General features: G+C 35.2%; 1 protein-coding gene across 3 annotated transcripts; it reads right to left on the minus strand.

Moving 5' to 3' along the window:
- LOC110029121 lies at nt 1–27,139 on the minus strand. Of its 3 annotated transcripts, none has more exons than XM_020731244.1 (11): nt 26,782–27,139; nt 26,610–26,699; nt 21,934–22,080; nt 14,435–14,517; nt 10,254–10,342; nt 9,340–9,443; nt 9,155–9,266; nt 8,998–9,070; nt 8,157–8,271; nt 965–1,496; nt 1–241 (listed from the first exon to the last, which is right to left on the minus strand). In XM_020731244.1, exons 1-11 carry the CDS (start codon nt 27,020–27,022, stop codon nt 139–141), a joined length of 1,689 nt encoding a protein of 562 aa, XP_020586903.1. In that variant the 5' UTR covers nt 27,023–27,139; the 3' UTR covers nt 1–138. The 3 variants fall into 3 exon arrangements, with proteins under 3 accessions (XP_020586903.1, XP_020586904.1, XP_020586902.1); XM_020731245.1 differs by lacking the exons at nt 26,610–26,699; nt 26,782–27,139 and adding exons at nt 25,430–25,519; nt 25,602–25,959 and having other exon boundaries at nt 9,001–9,070; XM_020731243.1 differs by lacking the exons at nt 26,610–26,699; nt 26,782–27,139 and adding exons at nt 25,430–25,519; nt 25,602–25,959.
- Nucleotides 27,140–27,925: the final 786 nt, after the last annotated feature.

Consider the following 27,925-nt stretch of genomic DNA (forward strand, 5'->3'; position numbering starts at 1 on the left):
GGGTCAGATATGTAAATACATAAGAATTGTGCGGTATGCATGTAAATATTGCAATTCTTCACAAGCATACAAAATAAACTTGAAAATAATTTACTCAATTCATTTGCAACTTATATGAAGAAAATGGGTGATAATCTGTTATTGCTGGGACAAGGCTTTGCCTCCTTTCCATCTCTGAACTGCCTGCTCCAGAACATTGGCTCTGGCTCTGATATGCTCAGCTTCTTCTTCCACCCATGACCTGAATAATAAATAAATAAATATGATTAACTATGTGAAAATAAAATGATAAAATAGATATTTAAGGAAGATTTACATACATACCACTTTATCCTAGAATTTACATATCTAACATCTAAACTTCAATTTTACATGCATGCCATCTTAACCTATGGATGAAAGGATATATTCCACTGTTTAAAAGTTCAAATGATGATCATTTTGACGTGATATGAAAGATTTGGGGGGTACTAATGTAAAAAAGTAAAATTTAGCCGTTAGATATGCAAATATATAAGGATTGGGAGGTATGTAAGTATGTAAAAGCTCCAAGAGTTAAATGATCTGAACATGCATACCAGAGAATAGAAGATGAGTAAGAAATTGCTTGATTTTAGATTAAGCTTCGGTTTTATTTTTTATTTTGTTTTACAAATATTTTCCAGGGCATTTACATATACACCACGTCATTATCATATATTTATACATCTAAACCATAACCTTCATATTTACATGCATAACACTCAAATATTTAATATTACATCCAAAATATAATCATTACTAACTTTTTAAAAATCAAATACATATTCTCATGCATAGGGTTATGTCACTTTACTAATGCATGAAAAGGTTAATAGTTAAAACAATGGCACTTTTGATATGATATGAAAATTTTGGCTGATATAAATGTAAAAAAGTGAAATTTAGGAGTTAGATATGTAAATATAAAGGAAAAGGGTGGTACCTCATTATTTGAACAGCGTCTTTCTCAGCTTCCAACACTGATCTGGCCTCAAAAACTTCCCCTTTTTCTACATCTAAATCTCTCAGCTGAGTCTCCAAATCCTGCTTCTCCCCCGTAAAAACCCCTCTTTCATTTCGAAGCTTCTCCTTCAGTTCATCAACTTCCTTCCTAAGATTGAACAGGAGCTGTTGCTGACATTCTAAAGCCATTTTCTCTTTCAAGTAATCGCCGAGTCTGTCTTCTTCAGCTGCTCTCTCAATCTCTAACTCAGTCAATGCAATTTCAAGATTTTTTTCAGACTGAAGTGCAAATATTTTCGCCTCGCTTAGTTTCTCCTCCCAGTGCTTTTGTATGACCCCTCTGTGAGTCAACTCGAGCTTGATTTCTTCCATTTCAGCTGATCTCAATAGCTCTTCCGCCTCGAGGCGTGCTAGTTCGGTTTGAACTGCTTTGGCCATTCTACCGCTAGTTAGTGCGACAGCGGCTTGCGCCTTTGTGACGGGTTTGTTGGGTTGAAGGCATCGAATATTACCTGTAAAAAAATTTGCGAAAAAAATGAGCATCGAAACTTTGGTCCGAGATAAGAGCAAAACTCTTTAGTCTTAATGTAATAAAGGAGTTAAGTGTAAATATAGTCCCTTTGACAGTTTATATGGGTCATTTTAGGGACATGGTCTATAAAGGTGCCAAATAAGTCCCCATACTATTTAAATTGGGGCTAAAACAGTCCTTTTTAGGGACTATTTCAGCTCGTATTAATAAATTCTATGGACTAAATAAACACTTTTAGAGACTCTGGGACCGAAATTACCCCAAGAAAAGGGTCAAAAGACTATTTTAGCACTTCACTGTAGGGTTGCCAAATATTCTCGTCACTAGGGAACAGGTCGTGTTCGGCTCGTTCGTTAAGCCTAATCGAAGGTGAAGTACTTAGGACATGTGATGTTGGTTGTAGGAGTTTCAGTGGATCAATTTAAGGTGGTGGCTATGCTTGATTGGCCACTACCTAAGACCTAGAAGAAGTTGAGAGAATTTTTGGGCCACACAGTATACTAGCAAAAATTCATGAAGTGTTACAGTTCGTCTGCGTGGTCTTTGAATGAGCAATTGAAATAGGTAAGCTCTTAGTGGGGCGAAGTGGTGACCCAGGCTTTTGAGAGGTTAAAAAAGGCTATAACTAGTGTACTAGTATTAGTGTTACCTGACTTCAGCCAACCATTCATTATAGAGACGAATGTTTCAGATTATGGGTTAGGCGTAGTCCTCATGCATTGTAAGCAACCCATAGCTTACTTCAGTGAAGTACTAACTACGAGAACCAGTCAAGCCAATTTATGAGCGGGAGCTAATGGAGATTTTGCTTGTGATTCGAAAATGGTGACCTTCTTTATTAAGGGGGCATTTTATAGTACACACAGATCAATGCAGCCTTAAATTTTTGTTAGAGTAGCATATGGTGACTGAGGAACATCTAAGGCGCCTATCAAAGCTACTGGGGTATGACTTTAAGATTTAGTATTGCCCGGGATTAGAGAATATGGTCATTGATGCCTATTCAAAACGGATGAAGGAGCCTCAAATGTTGGAATTGTAGGCCCTTTAATACAGAAAATATTACAGGTGTTTCGCAGTATAGCTATCGGGGGGAGTTCGAGCATGATCAAAATATACAAAATGGTAGTGGTAGAAGTGTACTTGGTGAGAATGCAAAAAGATGTGGAGGAAATTGTGATACTGGAGTTAACCAAAATAATAAAAAAAAAAATTAGATATTATTGTTGAATTCAAATAAAGAATCATAATCACACAAATAAAAATAGAAAATAGCAACATACAAGACACATAAACTTAATTACAGGTCGATCCCGGGGTAGTGGAGGTTGGCTAAGCGAACAGGAAGTGGTGTTAGGTGGTTGGAATGGGTATGATGGGGTGTTGAAGGGTGGTGATTTCAGTAGGTAAGGTTTTTAGGAGGTGGATGGAGAGGGTAGTACTTATGGGCGGCTGGAACAACGAGGCAGCAAAAATATAAGATGGTAGAGACAGCTGAGAAGGTTGGAACAAGCAAGAACAGCATGGCATTGATGTTTGAGTGGCATCAGCAGGCCGGGAAAGGGACTGGAACTGATAAAAAGACAACGACAAACAGTAACAGTTGGTTGTTTCAGGTGGCAGCAAGGCGACGCACAAGCTTTGGAAGGCGACAACATAGAAAACATGTGTTTGGGAGGAAGTAGCAAGGTGGAGCGTAAGTCTGTAGGCACCAACAAGTGGAAGTTGGTCTGGAGTGGAACGGCAGTGTGGAAGGGCTAGTTTAGGAAAGTGGCAGCAAAGTGGGACTGTAGAAATACAGTCGAGATATGCCATTTGGGCAACTGCAGCAGGGAAGGGAGACGTGGAACGCACGAAGCAATGTGGGAGGATGGAGAAAAGGATAATCAGCACCTCCCGAGCAAAATACATTTGGAGCACCATTCGACCTTCGGATACAGTCCTATAAGAAAAACTGTAGACGTCAATGACTGTCCCAAACAAAACACAAGAAATAACAAGCCATAAACTATCAAAAAAAAAAAAAAATAGATATATAATAATAGGATAATTAAGAGAGGCCCAAGAAGATCGGACAACTCCACATCAACGAGAAAACCTGCATCGGTTCTATCAATACATGAAAGCGGGACTCCCATTTTTCGACGCGTGCAAGCCAGCGTGCTATTCCCTGAAGCATTCTCCTAGGATTGAGGGAGCTTCGACCTCATCCGTTGAAACTTATGTCGCCTTATAGTATGGAGTTAGGTCGATCGCATTGAAGGTGGTGGGAATGATGTGATCTCCCGAAGTTGGAGGGTCTTCAACTACGTCTCTAAAAGCATTTGAATCACACTGTAGGATCTCATATCCCTCAAAACACCAAAGATGGTTTTCAAAAATGCTGGTAACCGAGTCAACAGGCAAGACAGTGGGGCAGCAACAATAGAAGATGGACGGCAGGAGCAGTGGAGCAGGAACAATAGAAGATGGTAGGGATGGCTAGGAAGGTTGAAACAGGCAAGACAGAACGGCTTTGCTATCCAAGTGGAAGCGACAAGCCATAAAAGGGGTTGGGGTCGACGGGAAGGCAGCAGCAAACAGAAGCAGTTGGATGTTTGGGGTTGCAGTGCGGTGGAGCACAAGATTTGGTAGGCGGCAGCAAAGGAAACATGGGGCAGGGAAGTAGCGGCGTCGTGGCATGCAAGTCTGGAAGGTAGCAAGAGGTAGAAGACAGGTTCTAGAAAGTGGCAACAAAGTGAGACTACAGAAAAACAGTCGAAAGATGGCTATTTAGGGTAGCTACAATAGGGAAGCACGGCGATGAACGACGTGAAGCAATGTGAAAGAATGGAGTGAAGCATAATCACCTCGAGAGCGAGATTGAGCTAGAGCACTACTTGAACCTTACATACAACCCTAAAAGAGAAACTGGAGATGCTGGTAGTTGTCTTGAACAAAACATACTAAAGAACTAGCCCTAAAACATCATAAAAGAAATATAAATAATAATATGAAAACTAGTAGTGGCACAAGAGGGCCAACCGTGTCCACGACAATGAAAAAAATTGGATTGATTTGGTTTAGGCACGAATGCGGGACTCCCGCTTTTCGTCGCAGAAAAGCTCGTGCAGTACGCCCTGCGTCACATGGCTTCAATATGTGAAGTGTCAACGACACAAGTACATGACATTAGCGCTTAGAGGTTTTTATAATATCTAGCACTACTGAAGATGGTGTGGAAGGAGGTGACAATGGATTTCATTGAAGGCATACCTCAAAAGTATTTACAGTCACCTTGGTGGTTGTGGACCGGTTGAGCAAGTACGCTCATTTTGTCCCTCTACGTCATCCCTATACTGATGTTTTGGTCATCATTGTTTTTATGCTAGAGGTTGTTCGTTTGCATGGAATGCCAGAATCGATAGTATTGGACCAAGACAATGTCTTATTGAGTTATTTCTGAATGAACAACATCACATGCTTTCAATGTGCAACGACACAAATATATGACGGTAGCGTCTGGGAGTTATTATAATCTTGGACATTACAGAAGAGGGTATTTGAGGAGGTGATGATGGATTTCATTGAAGACTTACCTCGGTCAGAAGGATTTACAACTGTATTGGTGGTTGTGGACTGGTTGAGCAAGTACACTCACTTTGTCCCTCTACCTCGTCCATATACAGATTGTTTTTTGTAGCTGCTAGTTTTATACGAAAGGTTGTTTGTTTGCATGGAATGCAAGAATCGGTAGTATTGGATTGAGACAATGTCTTCTTGAGTCATTTATGGAGAAAGCTATTTGAAATACGAGAGACTATAATGAAGAGAAGTAAAGCATAACACCCACAATTGATGGACAATCGAAGTTGTTAATCGAAGTGCGGAGACCTATTTGTATTGATTTGTATCTGACGCACCCAAGCAATGGGTTAAATGGCTACCCGGGGCAGGGTAGTTGTACAATACGTTGTATCATACAGCTTCTCAGACCACTGCTTTTAAAATTTGGTATGGTCATGATCCACCCCATTTGGCGTATTATGGACACAGAACTAAGTCAGTGTCTCTGTTGAATCAGTATTAGGGGTGTAAACAACCCGAGTCGAGCTCAAGTCACTCTCAGCTTGAGCTTAGCTTGAATAATTAATCGAGTTCAAGCCCAAGTTTAAGCCAACGAGTTCAAACTTGTTCACAAGCCAACTTGTTTATTATTAAAGAAAGAAAAAGAATATTAATTTAAGCTAGTATTCTAATAAAATAACAAATAGAATGAATAACCTGGAGATAAATAATAAGAAATCACTTGATATGATATAAAAAATATTTTTTTAAAATATTTTTAATATTTTAAAAATGAAATATGAAACTTTATAAATTTTAAGTATTTTTTATATTACTATTTTTTTTAAACAAGTCGGCTCAAGAGCTAACGGGTCAAGTAAGGGCTAGCTTGAGCTTGTCTTGTTAGCTTATTAAGCTCTGCTCACAAGCCATTTATCAAGTTGAGCTCAAGCCAGATCACAAAGCTAGCTTGGCTCTCCTATTGATACTTAAAAGAAAGGGACAAAGTGTTGGTGGAAAGGGACATTTATTGAGCTCAAAAATTTATAAAGAAACAAGCTAACAGACATCGAAGAGATGTGTGATTTGTGATGGGATATAAGGTGAATCTATAACTTCGGCCGTATTGACAGAAGGAAATGACAAGACGCGGGAATAAGAAACTCTCCCCACGCTATTTCGGCCCTTATGAGATTATTGAGCACATTGGTGCGGTGGTTTATCGCTTTAAATTGCCGCCTTCATCGACACTTCATCCAATGTTTCACGTATCACAAATGAGGTGTGCTATTGGTGATAAGGGATCCCCTTCTTCACTTTCCCCTACTTTGATTGAGAATATGGAAATTCTTTTGGAACCATTAGAGTTAACAGGGGCACATCAGAAATTGACAAGTAGAAAAAAAAAGTGTTAATTAAATGAAAAGGGTTATCAGATTATGACGCAATGTGGGAGTCATACGACTTGATCCAGTAACAGGTTTTTCTCTTTCACCTTGAGGACAATGTATCTTATAGGAAGGGAGTAATGTTAGAAAAATGTCTTCCGCCTAATGCTTCAATAAGTCGAGTGATCCCACATAACCCACACCGAGCCAACCAAACAATATAAAGACATATTTTAGGTGCAAGTCTAAAAGAGCAATTTAGTCATTTGTTAATTATTATTGTCTATAATAAATAGGGCTTAATATGATTAGGATTGGAGAATGTTGATTGTTGTCTTGAATTTTAGGAGTTCTACTTTAGGAATTAGGGTGCGATTGTGTCGTGAATTTTAGGAATTAGGGTTTGGGAGAGAGTTGCCTAACTCTCGAATTGTAGATCTATCTTTTATGTATTTGGGATTGTGTTGTTTCATGTCGATGAAGTAAAATATTTTATTTGCCCTAATTCCTATGAAAACTTGTCTCATTCCTATCAATCATCTATTCAAGCAGATAAATTTACGATAATCATTGTTTTCTATACTCTTTCTTGACATCTTCCAAAGTATCAAAATTCACACTACTATAAAGTTGATAAACTCGTGCTATTATTAACTTCGTCAGATTGAACATAGGTTAGCTAATTCAAGTGATGATGCACAATAGACAGAAGCTAAAAAAGGACAATTAAAATTGGCTGCATAACACTTGGTTTTCAAAATCAAAATATAACATAATTTATTAATGGGATGATTACAGACAGCACAAAATGCTTATTTATTTTTGCATCTCACACCTAAAATTTTATACTAACATACATAGCACTTTGGTGCTTTAAAACTGCACAAAAAAGATGTATTTAACTTTTAAGAAGTGGTAATGGTGCATTTTTTTATATGATATTAAAGATTTGAGTGTTATATATATAAATATGAAATATAAGGTGTCAGATATGTAAAAACAAAAGAGTGTGCAATGTATGTAAATGCCCCTTATAATTTATTAGTAGAAAATTTACATAGCACAAAATTTGTATGTATTTACATTTCCTACATCTAAACTTTCATATTTACAAGCATAGCACTTTTCTTCTTTCAGCCTACGCATGAAAACATAGATTTCACTTTTAAAATTTAGCAACACTGCAAATTTTAATGTGAAATTAAGAATTGGGTGCTATGTGTGTAAATATGAAAGTTTAGGTTTCAGCTATGTGAATACATCAGAATTGTATGCTATGTATGTAAATGCCCCCCTATATTAATACAAAAAATTCAGTGTGCTGGACTTCGCCCAGCATGTTTTGCTGCACTTACAATAGCTTGAAGTTGTTGGCATAGTGCTGATCAAATAAAATGATATTCATGATAAAAAGGAAGCCACAATATGACGGCACTAACAAGAAAAAACTAGAAAGATTTACATACATACCATTCATTTCCCATGCATTTACATAACTAACACCTAAACTTCGACGTTTACAGACATGCCACCTTACAAGTGCATGAAAATGTGTCTTTCGCTTTTTAAAAATTGAAATGATGGCATTTTTTATATGAAATGAACGGTTTGGGTAGTATTGATGTAAAAAGTAAATTTAGGTGTTAGATATGTAAATACAAGAAAATTGGGCGGTACATATGTAAATGCTCCAAAAAAATTAATACCAAAGGTTCTTGCAACTATGCCCCTATTGCCAGATATCAAGTCCGCCAACAGCTGTGGTGCTGCATTCAGATTACGAGCACACAAATCCAACAGGCGAGGCTTCGTCCGTGATATCTGGACTGCAAAAAGTCAAGCTTTAGAAACACTATAAGAAATCAAATTCTCATCACATGAACAGGAACCAAAAAATAGAAGGGGCATTTAAATACACACCACTCAATTCTTATGCATTTACATATCAAACAACTAAAATTTTCTTTTACATTTATGCCACCCAAATCTTTCATATTACATAAAAAATACCACTATTTTAAAATGTGAATACACCTTTTCACGCAAAAGTTATGGTGGCATATAAGTAAAAATTGACGTTTAGGAGTTAGCTATGTAAATACATAGAAATTGAGTGATATGTATGATTTCTATGTATGAAAATCCTTCAAAAAAAAAATCAAGGTTGGCATTGACTTTAGTTGAGATTCCTCAGCTTTCATATTCATTTGAATATATTATAGGGAAGACTAGAAGTCCCACGGACAAAAAAGAAAGAGAAATTTACATATGTAGCACACAATTCTTATTTATTTGTGTCTGACGCCTAAACCTTCATATTTACATACATAACACTTTGGTGCTTTAAACCTATACATGAGAAGGTGTATTTCACATTTAAAAAGTGGTAATAATGCTGTTTTTATGTGATATTAAAAATTTGAGCGCTGGGTATAAATATGAAAGTTTAGGCTTGAGATATGTAAATACATAAGAATTGTGTGTGACGTATGTAAATGCCCCCGAAAAGAAATAATGAATGTCTGAGTTAGTCAAGAATTTTTGTACCTCCTCCAATTCCAAAAAGTTTGAATATTCAAGCATAGCAGTCCAATTTACCAGATCGAAGCGTGATATAAAGCTGCAAAAAAAATAATCAAAAAAAGAAATTTTGTACCCAAAATTTCTCCTTAAACCTATAAATATCAAGTTCCACAGTAAGTACTTGTTGGGGAAAAAGTAAAATCCCTCTTCCTCGTTCAACTTTTCAATATCAGACAAACTGGAGGAATTTGGTGAAGACAACCTGCTAGAAACAATGCCAGCTTCTCCAAGAGCTTTTGCCAGAAACTTTATTAGAAAAACATGAAAAATCCCACATTGAATCAAATATAGAAGCATTTAACTCACCTTGAATACACTCAAAATCAGGGTCATGGAGGTTCACATCATCAAATGCTGGAGAAACTGAACCAGCAAGCAAACTTGTCGGAACTAACCTATTTTTGGCTTTCCTGAAATGAAAGCATACACCATATAAATCTACTGGGCAAAAAAAAATGGAAAATTTACATACGATTCACTCAATTCTTATGTATTCACATATATAATGCAAAAACTTCAACAACTTTTACATTCATACCATTTTATCCATAAATGAAAAGGTTTATATCACTTTTCAAAAGTTAAATGGTGGTATTTTTGATGTGATATGAAAGATTTGGTTACTATAAATATAAAAACAAAACTAGGTCTTAGATATGTAGTTACACGAGAATTGGGTGGTATGTATGTAAATGATCCTAAAATATTTTGGCAAGAACTATAATGCTGGTTAGCCTGGATAATAAAATACCAAATCTTCGTATGCTGATGCCAAAGACTAAACAATAGTAGTAATGGAAATTTTTCATGCATGGCCTTCCTGTAACCCCATGCAACACTTTACTATCTTAGTTCTTAAAAACACAAAATTGCCCGGAATTTTGAAAGAATTTACGCTGATGACCGAAGAAATTTGTCACCAATAAAATGTTTCAGATGTCTGATTTACTCGAGGGAAACTTACATGGCTAGCACACAATTCTTATGTATTTACATATTTCACCCCTAAACTTTCATATTTACATACAAAGCACTTCGGTGCTTTAAACATAAGCATCAAAAGATGTACTTCACTTTTTAAAAGTTATAACAGTGCTATTTTTAATGTGATATTAAATATTTGAGTGTAATGTGTGTAAAAATAAAAATTTAGATGCGAGATTTGTAAATAAATAAGAATTGTGTACTGTGTATGTAAGTGCACCTTTACTTGAAAGTACCTCTCAAGCATGACGTTTGCTTTAACTAGCCACCTTGCGTATTCCCTTTTAGTGCATAAATCGTCAGCATTGGCATCATAGTCAATGATCTGAGTATCATAATTAAAATTCAACCAAAATCAATAATCAGAGTCGCATTAGATATCACAAATTATCCAATAAAAAATGGGAAGATTTACATACATACCACTCAATACCTACGTAATTACATATCTAACACCAAAACTTCAATTTTTATGGATATGCCACCTTACCTCTGCATGAAAAAGCATAATTTACTGTATTTTAAAGCCAAAATAGTGGCACTTTTATGTGATGTGAAAGATTTGGAAGGTATAAATGTAAAAAGTATGATTTATGTGTTAGATATGTAAATACAAAGAATTAGGTGCGTATTATGTAAATGTCCCAAAATAAAGTGTGAAGTGCCACCGCAAATCATCAGGGGAGTGCATTTTATGGTTTAAATAGCTTTAACAATAGAACCGACCAAAATAAATCAATTATAATTATTTAAAATGGTGTGCATATTTCTGTTAGCGGTTTCAAATAAATTGAATTTATTATTTTATTTGATTAAAATTTCCATTGAAAAAATAAATCACAAGAAAATCTTGTGCGCGTTTAGGATTAATTGCTTTCATGGTGAACAAACCAAAATAAATCAATTATGATTATTTAAAATGGATCATAAGGATTTTCAAATAAATTGATTTTATTATTTGATTTGATTAAAATTTTCATTGATAAAATAAATCAACAAAAAAATCTTGCGCATCTGTACACAAGCTGGTGTGCGCCAATATAGGCATACGCATGCATGCGTGTGAGCCTGACTGCATAAAACAAATTATTATCGATATTAGCTAATAAAAAAAAGTAAGTAGAAATCGTGAAATTTTGGAAGTTAAGATTAGTGGCCAAAATTCAGAAACATATGCCTCTAGATTGTTATGGATAAGAGAATACCATAAATATTTAAATATAAATTTTATAAACAATTACAATTAGACCATAAATTGAATGGATAAAAGCCTTGAACAAAAAAGCTCACTTAAAAGAAAGTTAAACGTGGAAAATTAAGTAAAACTGTGAGAAAATATTATACTAGAAAAAATCTGATAATAGGGGTGTGCGTTAATTGGTTTGAAACCCCAAAAAAAAAAAATTCAACCAAACTGAATATAATTGGCTGATATTGGATAGCTCAGTTTAACACATACATATAGATATGTAGCATAGTGAAGCTATGGCAGGTAAAAAAAGTATAAAATTTATGAGAAAGAAAAGAAGTATGCCAAATTTAATGAGAAGTTGTAATATCATTGGCGCAAAAAAAAAAAATTAACAATATATACAACAAAAAGGAATTTATAAAGCCAACTCAAAAAAACTGTAAAAGGTTAATGAAGATGACAACAAGGTGATGTGAGTGCCTCCCCATTTTTTTTTTCCAGCAAAAAGTTCTTAAGAAGAAGTGTCATTTAAAAAAGATGGAAAAAGGAACAAGCCCAAAAAAAAAAAAACAAAATGAGTAGTCATACTTAAGGATAATAAGCTTTAAAAAGAAAAACCTAAAAAAACTTTAAATGGCTCGAGCAAATTTAAACGAGCATTAGTCATGCATGTTGAGTACACCCCCACAATGTATATATGTGATGACCCGGCCCGGTGCTTAGAATTAACTAAGGCGGGAACTGCGGTCGGACGATATTAACATTAACTATCCACATTTTGAATACTTACAATACATAAAAGAGCCACTAATTCACAAAGTGCAATAAAAACAAACATCCAGAAACAATAACATCCAAATATAATATCTCAAGCCATTATCAAACAATATATCAATGTTTAATAGAAACAGTAAAGAGAAACTATTATTATAACAAATATAACCAGCAGCAGTGATCCTCCTCTAGTAAACGAAGTCTCTCATATCAGACATAACAACCTAAAACTTTCCTTCTCCAGAAAGAAAACATTTAACTTCATGTGTAAGTAAAACTTAATGACTAATTATAGTCTAATATGAATTAAATTCTTATGTTAAAATATGCATTAAAGACCAAAAGAAAATGCAATTCATTTCATTAAAGCTTTAAAACTTTTTGACTCAGGGTGGAGCAACAGCTTGGGTTACTGACCCCACTCTAACATAATGCGGGAAAGAAAATAATAATGTATTATTTAGTAAAGGAGCACTATACTTATGTTATGAGAAAAAATACAATGTCCCAAATGACGCACGAATGAATATGGATCCAATTAAAATGAAAAGAAAGCATACCTTAACAAAAACTAATGCTAGCACCCATTGTCGTTATATAATCAACTTTCCTCTCCACCACTCCCCAAAACAATTCATCTAGCTCCTTCGTTGGTTTCACAACACTGCCATAGTAGAATCAACGTCAACTATTTCTAAACTAACATAAAATACATTTGTATCATTGCCTTCACTACAGTTATCAATTATATACCGCCATCATCAAATCCATAGCCTTATTAGCACGATACTATGGGCAGCACGATCTATAGATTAATCCTTCATTTGTGTTTGTTTCTCTTTCCTTCTACCACATTCTAGCAAAGATTCAAGCTCAAGTGAGCACATTTGACGGGAAGCTTACCAAATCGTGGTACTGCAGTTGCTACAATGTAGCGATATAGCCTTTACCTCCCCCTCTCCTTTCCTATTTCAAACCAATTCCAATTCCTTCTTGTCTTTTCTACATCCTTTTCTATTTCTATTTCTTTCCAATTCTAATTCCTACCTATTCATTGCCTACATTTTCTACCACCTTCCATTTTTTTCCCAATTTCAAAATCCTTCCTATTTCTTTGTGTTAGGATCCTTTATACTATATTGTGTTTGTCTATGGTGAGGAGGCTTTTGATAATTATTAATTTCAATTGTTGCCTTTGAGGCGTTCTTCCCCTCTTTGGGCTTTACCCAATGACGAGAACGTGCTCCGGCTGTAACTCGTCTAAGGTGGTGACTATCTCCAAAGGTCCGGGTAGTACTTTGGCTATAGCTCGACCATGACAAGACATTTATCCTTCAGCAACCTCTCTGGCCCAGCTTCTAGCAGTCGCAAACCATCTTCTATAATATTATACAGACCTCCAACCCACTTCCAGCAGTCGCCAGCCACCTCCCAACTACCGCACAGGCCTCCAGGCCCTTCCCAGCTGCCACCCGACCTCGGACCACCTCCCAACAACCGTAGAGACCTCTTTTGGCTCTCTTCCGGTTGTTGGTCACCCCTTCCCTAACAACCTGGCATCCCTCCAGCACTACTCCAAAAGGTCACTGATCTCTTCCACCTATCAGACAGAATTCCAAGCATCTCCCCCTTCAATCAGTACCATCGCCACCTGCTTCCAACCCTTCCAATCGCTGCAGCAGCATGTCCCCGCCCCTCCAACAGCTGTCGCAGCCACTCCACCAAATCCAGCCAATGATGATTGCCTTCCAACACATCCTACTACTGTCGTCTTCACCGATCGATCTTCTACTTGTTGGCCAGCCGTCACCCACCCCCTCATGTCATCGCCCTAGGGTGTATTTTTATGTTGTCGTTTATTTCATGTTCGCAATAATTTTGTTTGTAACCAGTTGAATTCAATAATAATAACAATGTTTTTTCGTGGTGGTATGGGTTTACTCCGGTATCAACATTGATCATAGTTCATGTAAAAATCAAACAAGTTATTGGAAATTTTTTGTGCTACTAGACGACAAAAATATTGATTACTTCCAAATACCACATGACGAGGACAAATACAAAAAAAAACTGCACGGCATGTTTACAATGCAATAATCTTGTGTTGCTTATTTAAAAAAGAAACCCCAAACCTACAATCCCTCCAAGGGTTTCACAACCATAAAAAAAACATCTGTGGAACAACTTGTAAACCTCCAGCAGAGAGGCCAATTTTATTTCACACAACATAGCAATACAAGATTATAGACATGTGTTCACATGTTTTCTGAATTATAAGACATTTGAACCAAGAATTATTGTGAAAGAGAGGCTAAGATGGAAAACAAGTTTCTTAAGCTTAACTTGATAAAGGTGTCTAACGGTTCTCCGAGTTATAAAAAATTTACAAAAATTAGCAAGTAAGATCAAACAAAAAAAGTAGATAAAAGAATATACGTCACATGAGCAGACCTTTAGAATTCTAAGAACATTTAAAGCTTCCAGTTGAGTAGCATCAGCAACAGAGATAACAATGCGTTTTTTTCCTTCAGAAGCTGACACATCAAAAACTAACAGTTGAGATTTGGAAGAGGAATGCTAGAGGAAAAAACAGGGAAAAAAGAAAAGCAATTTTCATAAACAATAAAGCATTTGATAATATTGGAAATGGTGGACAAACCAAATCACATACAAGAATCAATAAGAGGCTGAATTGCAGACTCCTGCATTTATGACTATAATAAATGAGCCAAATACAAGAATTATTTCTTGCTCCAAACAAGTATTTTAGATTTAACAACCAGAATTTTATAATGTTTAGCAAAACATTAACCAAGTATAAGCCTCGAACCTTACTAATTTGAGCATATCAAAATAGTTATTACTTCCCAACTAGTTAACACTGAATAAAGAATTTTCCAAACAAAAAAAGGAAATTGGTCCCTGAATATGCGATCACAATATTACATAATAATTGGTCATGATACTATCATTCACCTGGGGTTTGTGGGTACATGAAAAAAAGTTTAATAAATTTGCAAAAGGATGTCGTTATGATCATAACAAGTGCACGAAGCACAGAAAACAACTCTACCGACCGTATGAATTGAACATTGAATTTTGAACATAGCTTCAGTTCATTAAAAGTATCAACCAACCTTATCAGATCATCATTGACTATCATCACAGTACATATTGAAAAGAATTAGGTAAATTTACATACATACCACACAATTCTTATGCATTCACATAAATTTTGATATTTACACTTATAACATCTTGGTGTCATAAACCTATACATGAAAAGAAGTATTTCAGTCATTGTACCACAATCTATAAGGTGGTTGCAAAGTCCTGGTGATCCGACTTAAAGGAACACTTCCATTTCTTATCTCCGAGGAACACGGAGCTTCTGTTCCGCATAGAGCTATCTCAAACCATTGCTTGGTGGCACAAGAGATGGTTAACAAATTAAAGCACTCCAAGGCCAAATGCGGCCTCATGAAGACCAAAATAGTATGGAGAAAGCCTATGACAAAATGAGTTGGGTCACTCTTCGTGGCGCCCTTGAAGCAGGTACATCCGAGGTTTGCTTTACTTGTCAATGGGAAACAATCGACTTGGATCGAGGCAAAATGTGGCTTCCAATAGGGATGTCCATTATCCCCTTATTTATTTATCTTATGTGTTGCTCTTCTCTCACAAGCTCTCTCTCAACGAGCTAGACACATTGGCATCAAATTGGCGAATAGCGCCACTTCCATTTCTTATTTACTTTATGTGGACAACATTATCCTTTTCTCAGAAGCATCTATGGCAGCGGCTAAAACTTTAATGAAGATTATGATGGATTATTGTAAATGGAAGCGACTAAAACTTTAATGAAGATTATGATGGATTATTGTAAATGGATTGGCTGGTGTAATAATGAAGATAAATCAACCAACCTTTTCAGCAAAGCTATTTGTGATTGGAAGAAACACCGTATATCGAAACCTGAATTTTAAAACAGTGACCGACAATGAATATCTCGATATTGAATTTGGTCTAAGAAAATTAACCAAATCAGATTTTTCTGATTTTCTAGACAAAGCTGTCACTAAAATCAATGCCTGGGGAAATAGATAAACATCTTGGCAGGCCAGACCACACTGATCAAATCTTGTCTTCTCCCTATGGCCATGTATGCAATTGCTCACACGGAGATGCCAATCAGCCCCTTAAATGAAATTGAATGCTGTTGCCCAAATTTTCTTTGACGCAAAATATTTCACCATCATGCAGTTCACTATCTTGGCTGGGAGACACTTTCCCAGCTGGCCTGCATTGGTGGCCTTGGATTTCACGCAAATAAGAATTGGAGAGGGCCTTTAAGGGCTCCAATTATTTTGTTGGCTATGCAGAATACAAATTTTCTTCTCCACAAATGTTTGAAAGCCAAATATGGGCTGAATCTCACGTCCCACATCTACAATCGCACTAACTCCAATACCTGGAAGATTGTTTGTGAGGGCTTTCAATATCTGCAGCCTATTACCTGATGGAAAGTGGCGGTCGGCACCAAAATCAATATTCTTAATCAAGCATGGATTAATGATACCCCAATTAGCAAGTGGCCCTTATCCAGCCAACATCAGTGCGGTTGAGAATAAGAATGTCCCTAACAAGATCTCGAACGGAACCTGGAACTATCAACTCCTGCAGCATCATTTTGGCACCCAGATGGCTGCTCTTATTTCACAAGTCCAGATATTTGGAAACCTGCATGAAGAAAGTATTGATCTCAACAAGCTACACACCAGCAAAACTATTACTGCTCTTTCCTATGAGGCAACTTTCCCGACACCCCAAAATAGCTATAGTTGGTACGGTAAACTACAACTTCACCGTCGAGAATGTTTTTTTTTCAGGTGGAGACTCCTTCATGATGCTATTCTCATGGGTTCATGGGTCACTAGGGGAGGACTCGCGGACAACCCGAACTACCCCTGGGGTTGCTTCATTATTGAAGACCAAATCCATCATATTTCTGACTGCTTGCTTTTTTGCAGGGTCAAAAAAGTTCTTTTGTCATGGGAGAACCACTTACCAACCTATAGAGATTTTGAGGAAGCTATTAGGGAGCATGGCAACATCCAGAAGAGCAAGCTTGCCCATCTGCGTTGATTTTGCTATGCTATCCACCATTGTTGGCTGGCAAGAAACGCTAAGACTCATCACCGCACCGACAACAACCCGACCATCATCGCTGTGACGGTTCTTGGTGAACTCACAAAGATGGTTTTTTTTTTTTTTTCCTATTCCAGGGGCAATGGGATTCTACTTGCTAGCCACTAGTCGGGAACAGTTTTTACTACTTCATGGCATCCCATTGTAATGGGGCCGCTCAGATTGTGCCAAACGTACCCTTATTGGCTCTTTCTTTTCGTTGCATGTACATGATGATAGAAAACTTTCCTTTATACTTGTAGATGATAGGTCTCATTTTTGTACACCATAGATTCATACATGCATAGTTTTGTAATTTTTTGACATATTAAAGCAAATGCACGTCATTCAAGAAGAGGTATATTTCACTTTTAAAAAGGAATTAAAGGTAATAATTTTAATATGATGTTAAAGACTTGAATGGTAGATGTAAATATGAATGTTTGGGTTGTTAGATAAGTAAATAAATTATAATTATGTAGTATGTATGTAAATACCCCAAAAATTTAAAGAATAAACAAAGAATAAAAATACTCCTGACAAGAAGAGTCAATTATGTAAGCTGCAAAGACTACTAAGCTATTACTCAATGAACATTGAACCTCTCTTTAGAAAAAAAAATCAATTTATATGAATAAGATTGCCATCAACTCTTGAATATAATGAAATACCAATGTTTGCATAGAAAACATAAGATAAGAAAAGAAAATTTGGTAACTTGAAGCCTAAATGAAATTAAAAGATGGGAAAAATAAATAAAAAAATGTGTGAAAGAATCTTGATTCTTTCCGACAAAGCATAAAATAGGAAGGATGAATGGACGGATGTGGATGCAAAAGCGTATCGAGAGGTTGTTAGTGCAGGCAAAAAAGACAGCTCTTGCGGGTAGAGTGCCTAAAATATTGAAAATATAAAAGGATACGTGGTACAAATTGTGGCAAAATTAGTAATATTGTTGTGTCTCTAGCATGCATTTGCATATGTACTCATAGTTTTCTGTAATAACGGAATTTTTTTAAAATAAATAAAATAACAAAAACAACAACAACAATAATAATAATAACAATAAATAAAATAAAATAAGTGTCAGTTAGAAGAGACACACCCCCTTGCAGAATTCAAATTGCACACTTCTTTCGCACTTGCCCCTCATTTGAACCATTGAACGAACGAGGAGAGACAGCGGGAGAGGAGAAGAATAGAAAAAGAGGTGAAGTTGTAATGCCCTAATTCAAAAGAAGAAGAAGGGCGGAGGAATCGTAGCAAAAAAACAAGAAAATGAAAAACCGCAGCATCGTCAAGGAGTTTCACATCATACACCACTGTCGATACAAGTCGCTTTCTGTGAGTGAAAGGCAACGGGAAGAGAAAAAGAAGTTGAAGGGGGAAGGTTTATATGGTTCCTCCTTGACATACGACAATTACCACACTCGAACGGTCAAAAGAGGTTGAGGAGAGAGGAGATCGGCTCGTCGTGAGGCGTTAAAGTCAAACTAGGTGCTATCTTGTGTCGCCATGTGTGAAGAAAGAGAACCAAACGATGTCGAAGAAGGAAGGAGCAGGAGGCGGCGTTGTGTGCATGCGGAGTTAAGTTGATCCACAACTGAAAGAATAAAAGGAAAGAGGAGAGGCTCGCATGTGTGCAGATGAAGACCGAACTGAGCACTATTAATGATAAGGATATGGTTTTGTTTAATTAAGTATAGGTTAAAAATTTTGTAAAATTATTAATTTTGTATTAACGTTGATATTTTGATCTAAATCGACATTTAAAAAAATTCAATTCAAAAGATTAGGTCTTTAGATCGTGGATTTTGTAAGGAGCAAGAAAAAGATAGGTGGAGAATTATATATATTTTTATTTAGGGTTAATTACATATATATATATATATAGCACCCGAAACATTGATATTTACAAAATCTAGCACCATGTGCTATTTTTTAACTATCAACCCGATGTATTTACAAGTGCCACGATTAAAAAATTGAAAATTTCACAAAAATAATATAGGGGGAGGTTTTATAATGGATTTTGATATTTCAGTGATATGCAACAAGCGGAACACACATCTATCCAGCTTTCCCATACAAGAATAAGCTTTTATTGTCTTCTACAGAAGATATAATCCATATCAAACAATAAAAGACTTCCCATACATCTAGTGGAACAACCTCATAAACTACCCAATCAAAAATACTTCTCAAGACAAGACTAAGAGTACAATGTCAGATGGCTCAACAAAAAAAATAATATTATTCTAAAGCCGACTCAGATAATCATTTTTAAATGTTGAATCGTCAATAGCACAGTTTCTTCAACTGAAACTTCATTCATTAAATCCATCTTACCTAGTATTAAGAAAAACCTTAATTTGATCAACTTTACTAGACACTTCTGAGAAGGAATTCCTCCTTAGCCTCATCACTATTAAATACACGAAACAGCAAAGCCAGTCTTTTGCTCGAATTTCACTTACTTATTAAGAGGTAGTGACAACAATCTTCTTCATTTCTTCCCACTATGGCTGCTTTGCTGGATACAAATTCTAACAATTTTTAAGATTGTGCCTTGGATTTCTTGCAATAAAGATGCAATGGTCTATTGTCATGCACCTTCGTAGATGCCAGTACAATTTCTCATCTTTCCAAATTGAATTTTAAGATTTTTATCCACAAGAAAAAAATACTTGCTCTTTTTTAACCAATATTATGGTTGTAATGATTGATAAAAGAATATTTGCAACTGGAAACATCTTCAGCTTTATATGCATACTCATGAAGTCCAAACACATGCTTCATAAAGACAAGACATCTTATTTAATGAAACCTCTTAAACAACAGCTTTTCTTCTAAATTGTCATATATTCTTGCACATTCTATTCACTCCCTTGTAACAGATTCTACCATCAAATACATTTTTCTTCCTCAAACACAATGGAGTAGAACTAAGTTTTTAATAACTCCTTGAACTATGATCATGCCACGGCTGGAAAATCATAATTCTTAGATTATGAATTCCACCACAGTAAATCATTTTAAGATAACTTTAAATGAGCATAGGTGTTCTTCATTCCAAAAAATAATACAAAGTGAAGCGTCTCGCAAATTTCAAACTTCTTTGATATTAATGATAAAATTATCTTCTTATCCCCTTGTTGGGACCTTTTGTAAGTTGTTCTCTTGTTGGACATTTCTCCTATCATATGAGCAGTAAAGCAAATGAAAGTAAAAGAGTATACTAGTAACCATAGCTTCGAAGGAAGCCAGAATTATGGTCATCTAATCAACCATCTATTATTGCGTTCTAAGAAAATGCCCGTCCAGTTCTTGAACTCTCTTTTTGTACCATAGACTATTTGTCTATTTCTTTTCAAGTCCCTTATCTCACCATCAAATTTTTGAACGAGTTGGAACTTTCCCCTGATACAAAATTACAATCTATAATTAGATTTGTGGGATACTTTTGGAGCATTTAAAACCTTTTAAGGATGAGAAGCATGGTTCTCAAAATATCTATGACGGACTATGACGAACTATGATGGAATTGGGTTTTTTTTATATAAATTTTCTCCAAAGAAAGAAACCGATGACCTCTTCTTCCTCCTAGGCAAGCATGGAGCTAATCCTGAAAACATCCAACCAACAAACAAAAGTAGCAGGATCTCAATTAAGAAATTTGTAGCACTGACTTTCTGCAATATCGTGCTTTGCTACAATGACTTTGCAACAATGCCACATTCTGCAATGATGCTGATATTCTAAGATCCCAATCTAAGAAAAAAGTGAAAATAGAAAAATTATTTTGAGAACTTTGTTCTACTTTTCAATGCTTGAATTATGGATTTTAAAAAAGGTAATTTACAAAATAAAATAATCTGAATTTAATTATATCTTCTTTTGAACTAACTCTACAATTTAAAAGAAATAATATTGTTCTTAAACTAAATTTATAAAATAAAGATAGCCGTATCCTTCTTAAACCACCTCCACTAAAAAGAAAGCCTCGTCTAAAATTTAAAATACAAAATATAAACTTAACTAATAAGTTTAAAATTCAAAACTCATTTTATCCAACGGTAATTTAAATTATAATCCAATGATACAACTTTCAAGTCCTTTATCAGTCTAATATGAAATCCTATTTGCAATTTGTCATCACATGTGGACTTTTGATGATTTTCTTATCGAACAATGTGATCTAAATAATTCTTCCCGAAAATCCACTATCAATGTTATCAAATGAGAAAATTTTACTGCCTTTTTATCAAATGAACTCAAGAATTCTTGAAATCAAGTCTACTAATAATTTAATAATGCCAAAGAGAATGAAAAGTTTTGAAATTTCATGGAAAAGTATAAGAATGGACTTAATTGGTTGAATTCCACCCCACCCACTATATACATAAATATATAAATCATAACAAATTGTATAAACTTGCAAAGAATATGTATTATTACCCATGATGCTAAAAGATTCAATGCAATCAAACTGAAAATATTTTCTCAGCCATCAAAGCCATTATTTGAGAAACTATGGAGTTCTTTAGTTTGAATTTGTATTCTTTCCCAGCTTGTATAGGAAATCATAGTAAAAGATTCAGGCTTACCGATTCTATAGTTGCTCATGTTTGTCTTAACAAAAAACGAATTGAACCTATTTTGTGCATAGACTGCTAAAATTCTCATTTACACGTTTAATGACACCAAAAGTTAGTCTAGTGAGAAATGTAGCTCTACAACATGGTTGTTAATAAAATGGATACCAGATTTGTACTCAGCACTTTCAAGAGGAACCTCTTGAATAGATGATGTAGCTGATTCTATAGCGTTGTCAGCTCCTTCTGAAAGCTCATAATGTGCCGAATTGTCATGAAATACACCGAATGGAGAACTTAATTTTACTTTGAAGCCTGCAAAGTTAGTTAATGTGCATTGGTTGTATCTATAAAAGTAGAAATAAAATTTTTAAAACAAATAGTAGATAAACGGAATCTTTTGAAAACACAGAAGGTAACAAATTAGTAATGAAACATTTATTTGAAAGTGAAATCTGCAAATGTATTTTTACTAAGCCTCAATTAAATCTAGAGACGTACAAATACCTATTACAAAACAAATAGAATAGAAATCAAATGTCATGCATATCACATTTTTCCCAACATTTCGTTTAAGGAAAAAAAATTTGCAACCATAATTAGTTCAATGGCTAAATAATAAAAATGAAAATGAAATGCTATTGTTGCATGGTCCATGGAATGGAAGAGGTTGCTATGACAGAGTTTCTCAAAGCGAAGGCAAAGAACAACTTAAATTTCATCACATATATAACACATTCCAATTAGTCATAATAAACAGCTGCATTTATAACTAATTAACCCTTCTCGACAGTAAATGTCATCTTTAACCTTGAAAAACTAACAACTCCTTTCAAAGACAGCAAAAAACATCCTATAAGATCATCCAAAGCATGAATATCAGCTAATCAAAATCCATTCAAAACTCTAGTAATTTATTTAAGAAAATCCAAATGCAAACTGGGTGTTTTTTTCCTACAATCTCTGGAATAAAATATTACAATCAAAAATGCAAAAAAAAAATATTTCGAAAATAAAAAATGTTTCCCAACAAATTTGACTTCGAGGATATCCTTGCCTATTGATCCAACAACTCTTCCTATGGATAAAATGTTGGCAAATTTGCTATGGTAAAACATAGAACAAAAGCAAACGTTCCACTTTGACTCAAGTCAAGTAAGGGACACACAACAAGACTAATCAATAGGTGAATGAAAAGATGAGAAATAAATAGCAATATAAAAAAAAACAACATAATTTAACAATAAAACGTTTGTTCATTGTTTTAAACAACCTCTACCACAGTCCAGCTTATGCTCAATTGATGGCTCACTTCAAGTCTAATTAATACGCTTCCACTTTGCACCCCCAACCCATGCTCTCCACCTCCTAGCCCATCCTGTCCTAAAACCATGCAAAACCATGCAAACTTCCACAATATATATATATATATAGAGAGAGAGAGAGAGAGAGAGAGAGAGAGAGAATTATCCTAATCTAGATCATGAATCAGGTGAAGTAAAGGCGAAACAAGTTAGGTTATTTTCTCTATATGTCCCCATAAGAGAAAAAGGGAAAAACATAAAAACAAATGTTAAAATAAAAAAATCGTTCTTTTGAGTTGACCACTAATAATCACCTATAGGCGGTTATAAACTTATACGCCATTTTAGCTTACCTGAGAGCAGTTAGGTCACGCATTTTCTTCTCATTTTCATAACAGTAAAAGCATTGTGGATTGTGGACTGTTATGGATGATTCCTTATTGAAATCAAAGTATACTCGCCCTGATTGGATTATTTCATAACTTATTTCAATTCCTCTCTTACAAAAGGCCGTCTATTTTGATGGATGAATCATCAAGAGGTGATCTAAATTCAATTTACCATGTATCTTTCCGTTAAAAAACAAGCCTTCTGATTGTCAAACTTTGTTATTCCCATATATATGTTTGATTCATGCATTTTAGTTCTAAGAAATCTATGAAACATATATAATTTAACAAGTTATATTAATATAATAGAAAATGGAATTATTTCAGTGTTTTGTGGCGCATGAATGATTATCATATATTTTTTTTTATGCTAAAAGGTCAAAAAAGAAAAATGTGCATGTCCTATTTAAACTTAGTAGTGACACAGTTAAATTACTTAACACCCAATCTCTTAAAGTAAAATCATTACCATTATGAAATCCAATAGGTTGCACCAGATTGATATGTTTGTCGCCATCTTAGTTGAATTAAATGTTTTTCAGTGAAAGAATTTCAATGCAAAAAATCTCATTATGGATCCATTAATTATTCAAAATATACTAACAATCAACTCTTCAACTGAACAATATGCTACATCAATCATGTTCACCTATAATGCATTAAAGTTTGGTTACATGTATGTGAATGCGAAGAAGAGCCTCAAAAATTCTCCACCTTCTATGAGCAAATCACATGACATCCCAAGAGTCGCGATGCAACCGCACATCAACACGTCTAGGTCTAAAAAAGTAAACTCAAGCCTATTTTTTTAATAAATCTAGTTTCAACTCCATTATTAAGTAAATTTAGGATGCCTTAAGTTCTGCCTTTCAAATGATTAAACTAATTTAAGGATTTATCCATATTGCAGATTTTAGAACCTAAAGAAATAGCCAAACAATGCACCAAAAAATTAGCAAGATTTAACATTTGCCGAGGCAGACAATTTTTTTTAATTATTATCTACTCGAGCTTTACTAAATATAGATTTATAGGTTTTATTATATCATAATTGTAGCCAACTTCTACTTACACTATACAAATTGAAGAAAAAATCAAGACACTCGCCTAAAAGTTTATTGACCTCAATTTGTATTGCTCTCTTTGTCAAAATTATTATAAGATGATAAATGACTTAAGCAAACAACCCAAACAAAACTCAACTCAAAAAATTCGAATTCAACTTTACCTTATTAATAGTTGGGTTGAGTTATGGTCAAAAGGGCTAACCATATTATCATTCATGTTGAGTATGAGTATAACCAAAGAACCCAAAAATTGAAATTGACCTTATTACTATTTAGTTTGTGTTAGGTGAGTAATAGGTGGGTTAAACTGTTTAAAAAAAATCAATTTTTTTGTTGATTAGATTGTGTTAATCCGATAAAAATTTTGTATTATCCGTATAAAAAAAGGTTAAACATGTCAAATTCAGGTCAAAAATTTTGACATATATAATAAATAAATCAAAAAAATGGGTCAATTTTAGTCAAACATATTCAGGTCTTATCAACCTTGGGACATATCCAAACCATACCAGTCAACCAGCATTAACACTCCTAAGCAAAAGTGGAACCAGGGAGTGGCTAGGAGAGGCGCTTGTCACCCTTTGAATTTTACTAACCTCTTTAATATCATATAATACGGTGAAAATTTTATCCAGTAAACTTAAATAATTAATAAAAATTAATATTAAATATATTTTTATTTAATAACAATATTTATAATAGTTTTAAAAATTTTCTTGGGAGATAGAAGCATTAAACTTAAATGCTCGCCACCCCGCTCCTTAAGTTCTGGTTACAACTTCTAAGTACAATATTAAATTTCCCACTTTGTTTTTATCAAGCAACAAGCTGTAGTTCAACTAAGCACTTTCTGATCTCATAAATTAACTCACCAAGCCAAAAAAAGAAAAAAAAGAAAACATACCTTTCCTTGAAAAAGAACAGTAAGCCAAAGTGGCCAACAAAACTGCTACTACCGATGTCCCAATCCCAGCAAGAATAACTCTCGAAAACCCTGCAAAGAAAACCACTGAAGTTCCAAGCAATAGCAACAATAAAAGACGTAATATATCAAAAATTGAAAAATAAAACCCTACCAGTTCTATTCTGCTCTTCGACTCTCAGGACGGACCATCCTCCAAAGCCATCTTCATCCGAGCTACCATCCGAGCGGATCCAGGAGGCCTCGAGCTTCCCTTCCAAAGCACAGATGATACCACTTTTACGCGGAGATCTGCAAGCCCTAGTTTCCTTCAATCGCGAAAAGACCGCGGGAGTTCTCACATGGAATTTGCACGAGAGTAAAGGGGGAGCGGAGAGGGGCAGATAGGAGCCCATTTCCTCGCGAGAGCTAGGGTTCCATGGTTCCTCTGAACCGCAGATTATCGCATTCGCGCCAGAGCGAGTGGACCAGTGGCGCTTCCAGATCGGTATTTGAAGGATGAGTGTGCCCGTCCATTCACTTTTGGAAGGCTAGGATGGAGATTATTTAAAACGTGAATAACTCATAAAAATTATGAAGTACTCACATGTTAGTTATAAGTATTTTTTTTAGTAAGTTTTTTTTTATATTTATTAAGTTTGAATTTGTAATATGGCAATAGTTTAGTTTAGTGTGTGGGTGTGGGTGTGGGTGGGTGTGTGGGTGTGTGGGTGTGTGGGTGTGTGATATTCAGGTCTTATCAACCTTGGGACATATCCAAACCATACCAGTCAACCAGCATTAACACTCCTAAGCAAAAGTGGAACCAGGGAGTGGCTAGGAGAGGCGCTTGTCACCCTTTGAATTTTACTAACCTCTTTAATATCATATAATACGGTGAAAATTTTATCCAGTAAACTTAAATAATTAATAAAAATTAATATTAAATATATTTTTATTTAATAACAATATTTATAATAGTTTTAAAAATTTTCTTGGGAGATAGAAGCATTAAACTTAAATGCTCGCCACCCCGCTCCTTAAGTTCTGGTTACAACTTCTAAGTACAATATTAAATTTCCCACTTTGTTTTTATCAAGCAACAAGCTGTAGTTCAACTAAGCACTTTCTGATCTCATAAATTAACTCACCAAGCCAAAAAAAGAAAAAAAAGAAAACATACCTTTCCTTGAAAAAGAACAGTAAGCCAAAGTGGCCAACAAAACTGCTACTACCGATGTCCCAATCCCAGCAAGAATAACTCTCGAAAACCCTGCAAAGAAAACCACTGAAGTTCCAAGCAATAGCAACAATAAAAGACGTAATATATCAAAAATTGAAAAATAAAACCCTACCAGTTCTATTCTGCTCTTCGACTCTCAGGACGGACCATCCTCCAAAGCCATCTTCATCCGAGCTACCATCCGAGCGGATCCAGGAGGCCTCGAGCTTCCCTTCCAAAGCACAGATGATACCACTTTTACGCGGAGATCTGCAAGCCCTAGTTTCCTTCAATCGCGAAAAGACCGCGGGAGTTCTCACATGGAATTTGCACGAGAGTAAAGGGGGAGCGGAGAGGGGCAGATAGGAGCCCATTTCCTCGCGAGAGCTAGGGTTCCATGGTTCCTCTGAACCGCAGATTATCGCATTCGCGCCAGAGCGAGTGGACCAGTGGCGCTTCCAGATCGGTATTTGAAGGATGAGTGTGCCCGTCCATTCACTTTTGGAAGGCTAGGATGGAGATTATTTAAAACGTGAATAACTCATAAAAATTATGAAGTACTCACATGTTAGTTATAAGTATTTTTTTTAGTAAGTTTTTTTTTATATTTATTAAGTTTGAATTTGTAATATGGCAATAGTTTAGTTTAGTGTGTGGGTGTGGGTGTGGGTGGGTGTGTGGGTGTGTGGGTGTGTGGGTGTGTGTGTGTGTGTGTGTGAATTGTGTTAAGTATTCCATATAGTTAATTAGTTATACTTTATAAAGCATGTGATATATATGTCCTATGTCACTTTAAATTTTAAATCATAGCAGTTTGCCTTTTTTTTTTTTTTTTTTGAAAAATTTCCCCGATTATTTACTTATAGTTAAGTTAGTGTGTGTGTAAAAATTGTGTGCTATGTATTGCATATAGTTAATTAGTTATACTTGATATATATGTCCTATGTCACCTTAAATTTTAAATCATAGCAAGTTACCTTTTTTTTTTTTGAGAAATACACTCGAATATTTATTTAGTTTGAATAATCTCTTATTATATATGTGAGTTGCTTATTGAAGTCTTTTGCCCGTATATGGTTTGAACCTAAATTTAAACAAAAGTTCAAACATCTCATTCTTTATAGGGATTTGTACCTGTCGGCACTATTTTTGGTGTGGGGTTTGCCCGTAAGAAGTTGTCGGTCATCGGAATTGAAATTCCGTTGCCCGCTTCGGAAGGACGTTTTAAAAATTTTAATTTTGAAAAAGATGAAGTCAAACTGACCCCATAATTTTCA

The sequence above is a fragment of the Phalaenopsis equestris genome, unplaced genomic scaffold (genome assembly GCF_001263595.1).
Source record: "Phalaenopsis equestris unplaced genomic scaffold, ASM126359v1 Scaffold000552, whole genome shotgun sequence".
Classification (NCBI taxonomy): Eukaryota; Viridiplantae; Streptophyta; class Magnoliopsida; order Asparagales; family Orchidaceae; genus Phalaenopsis; species Phalaenopsis equestris.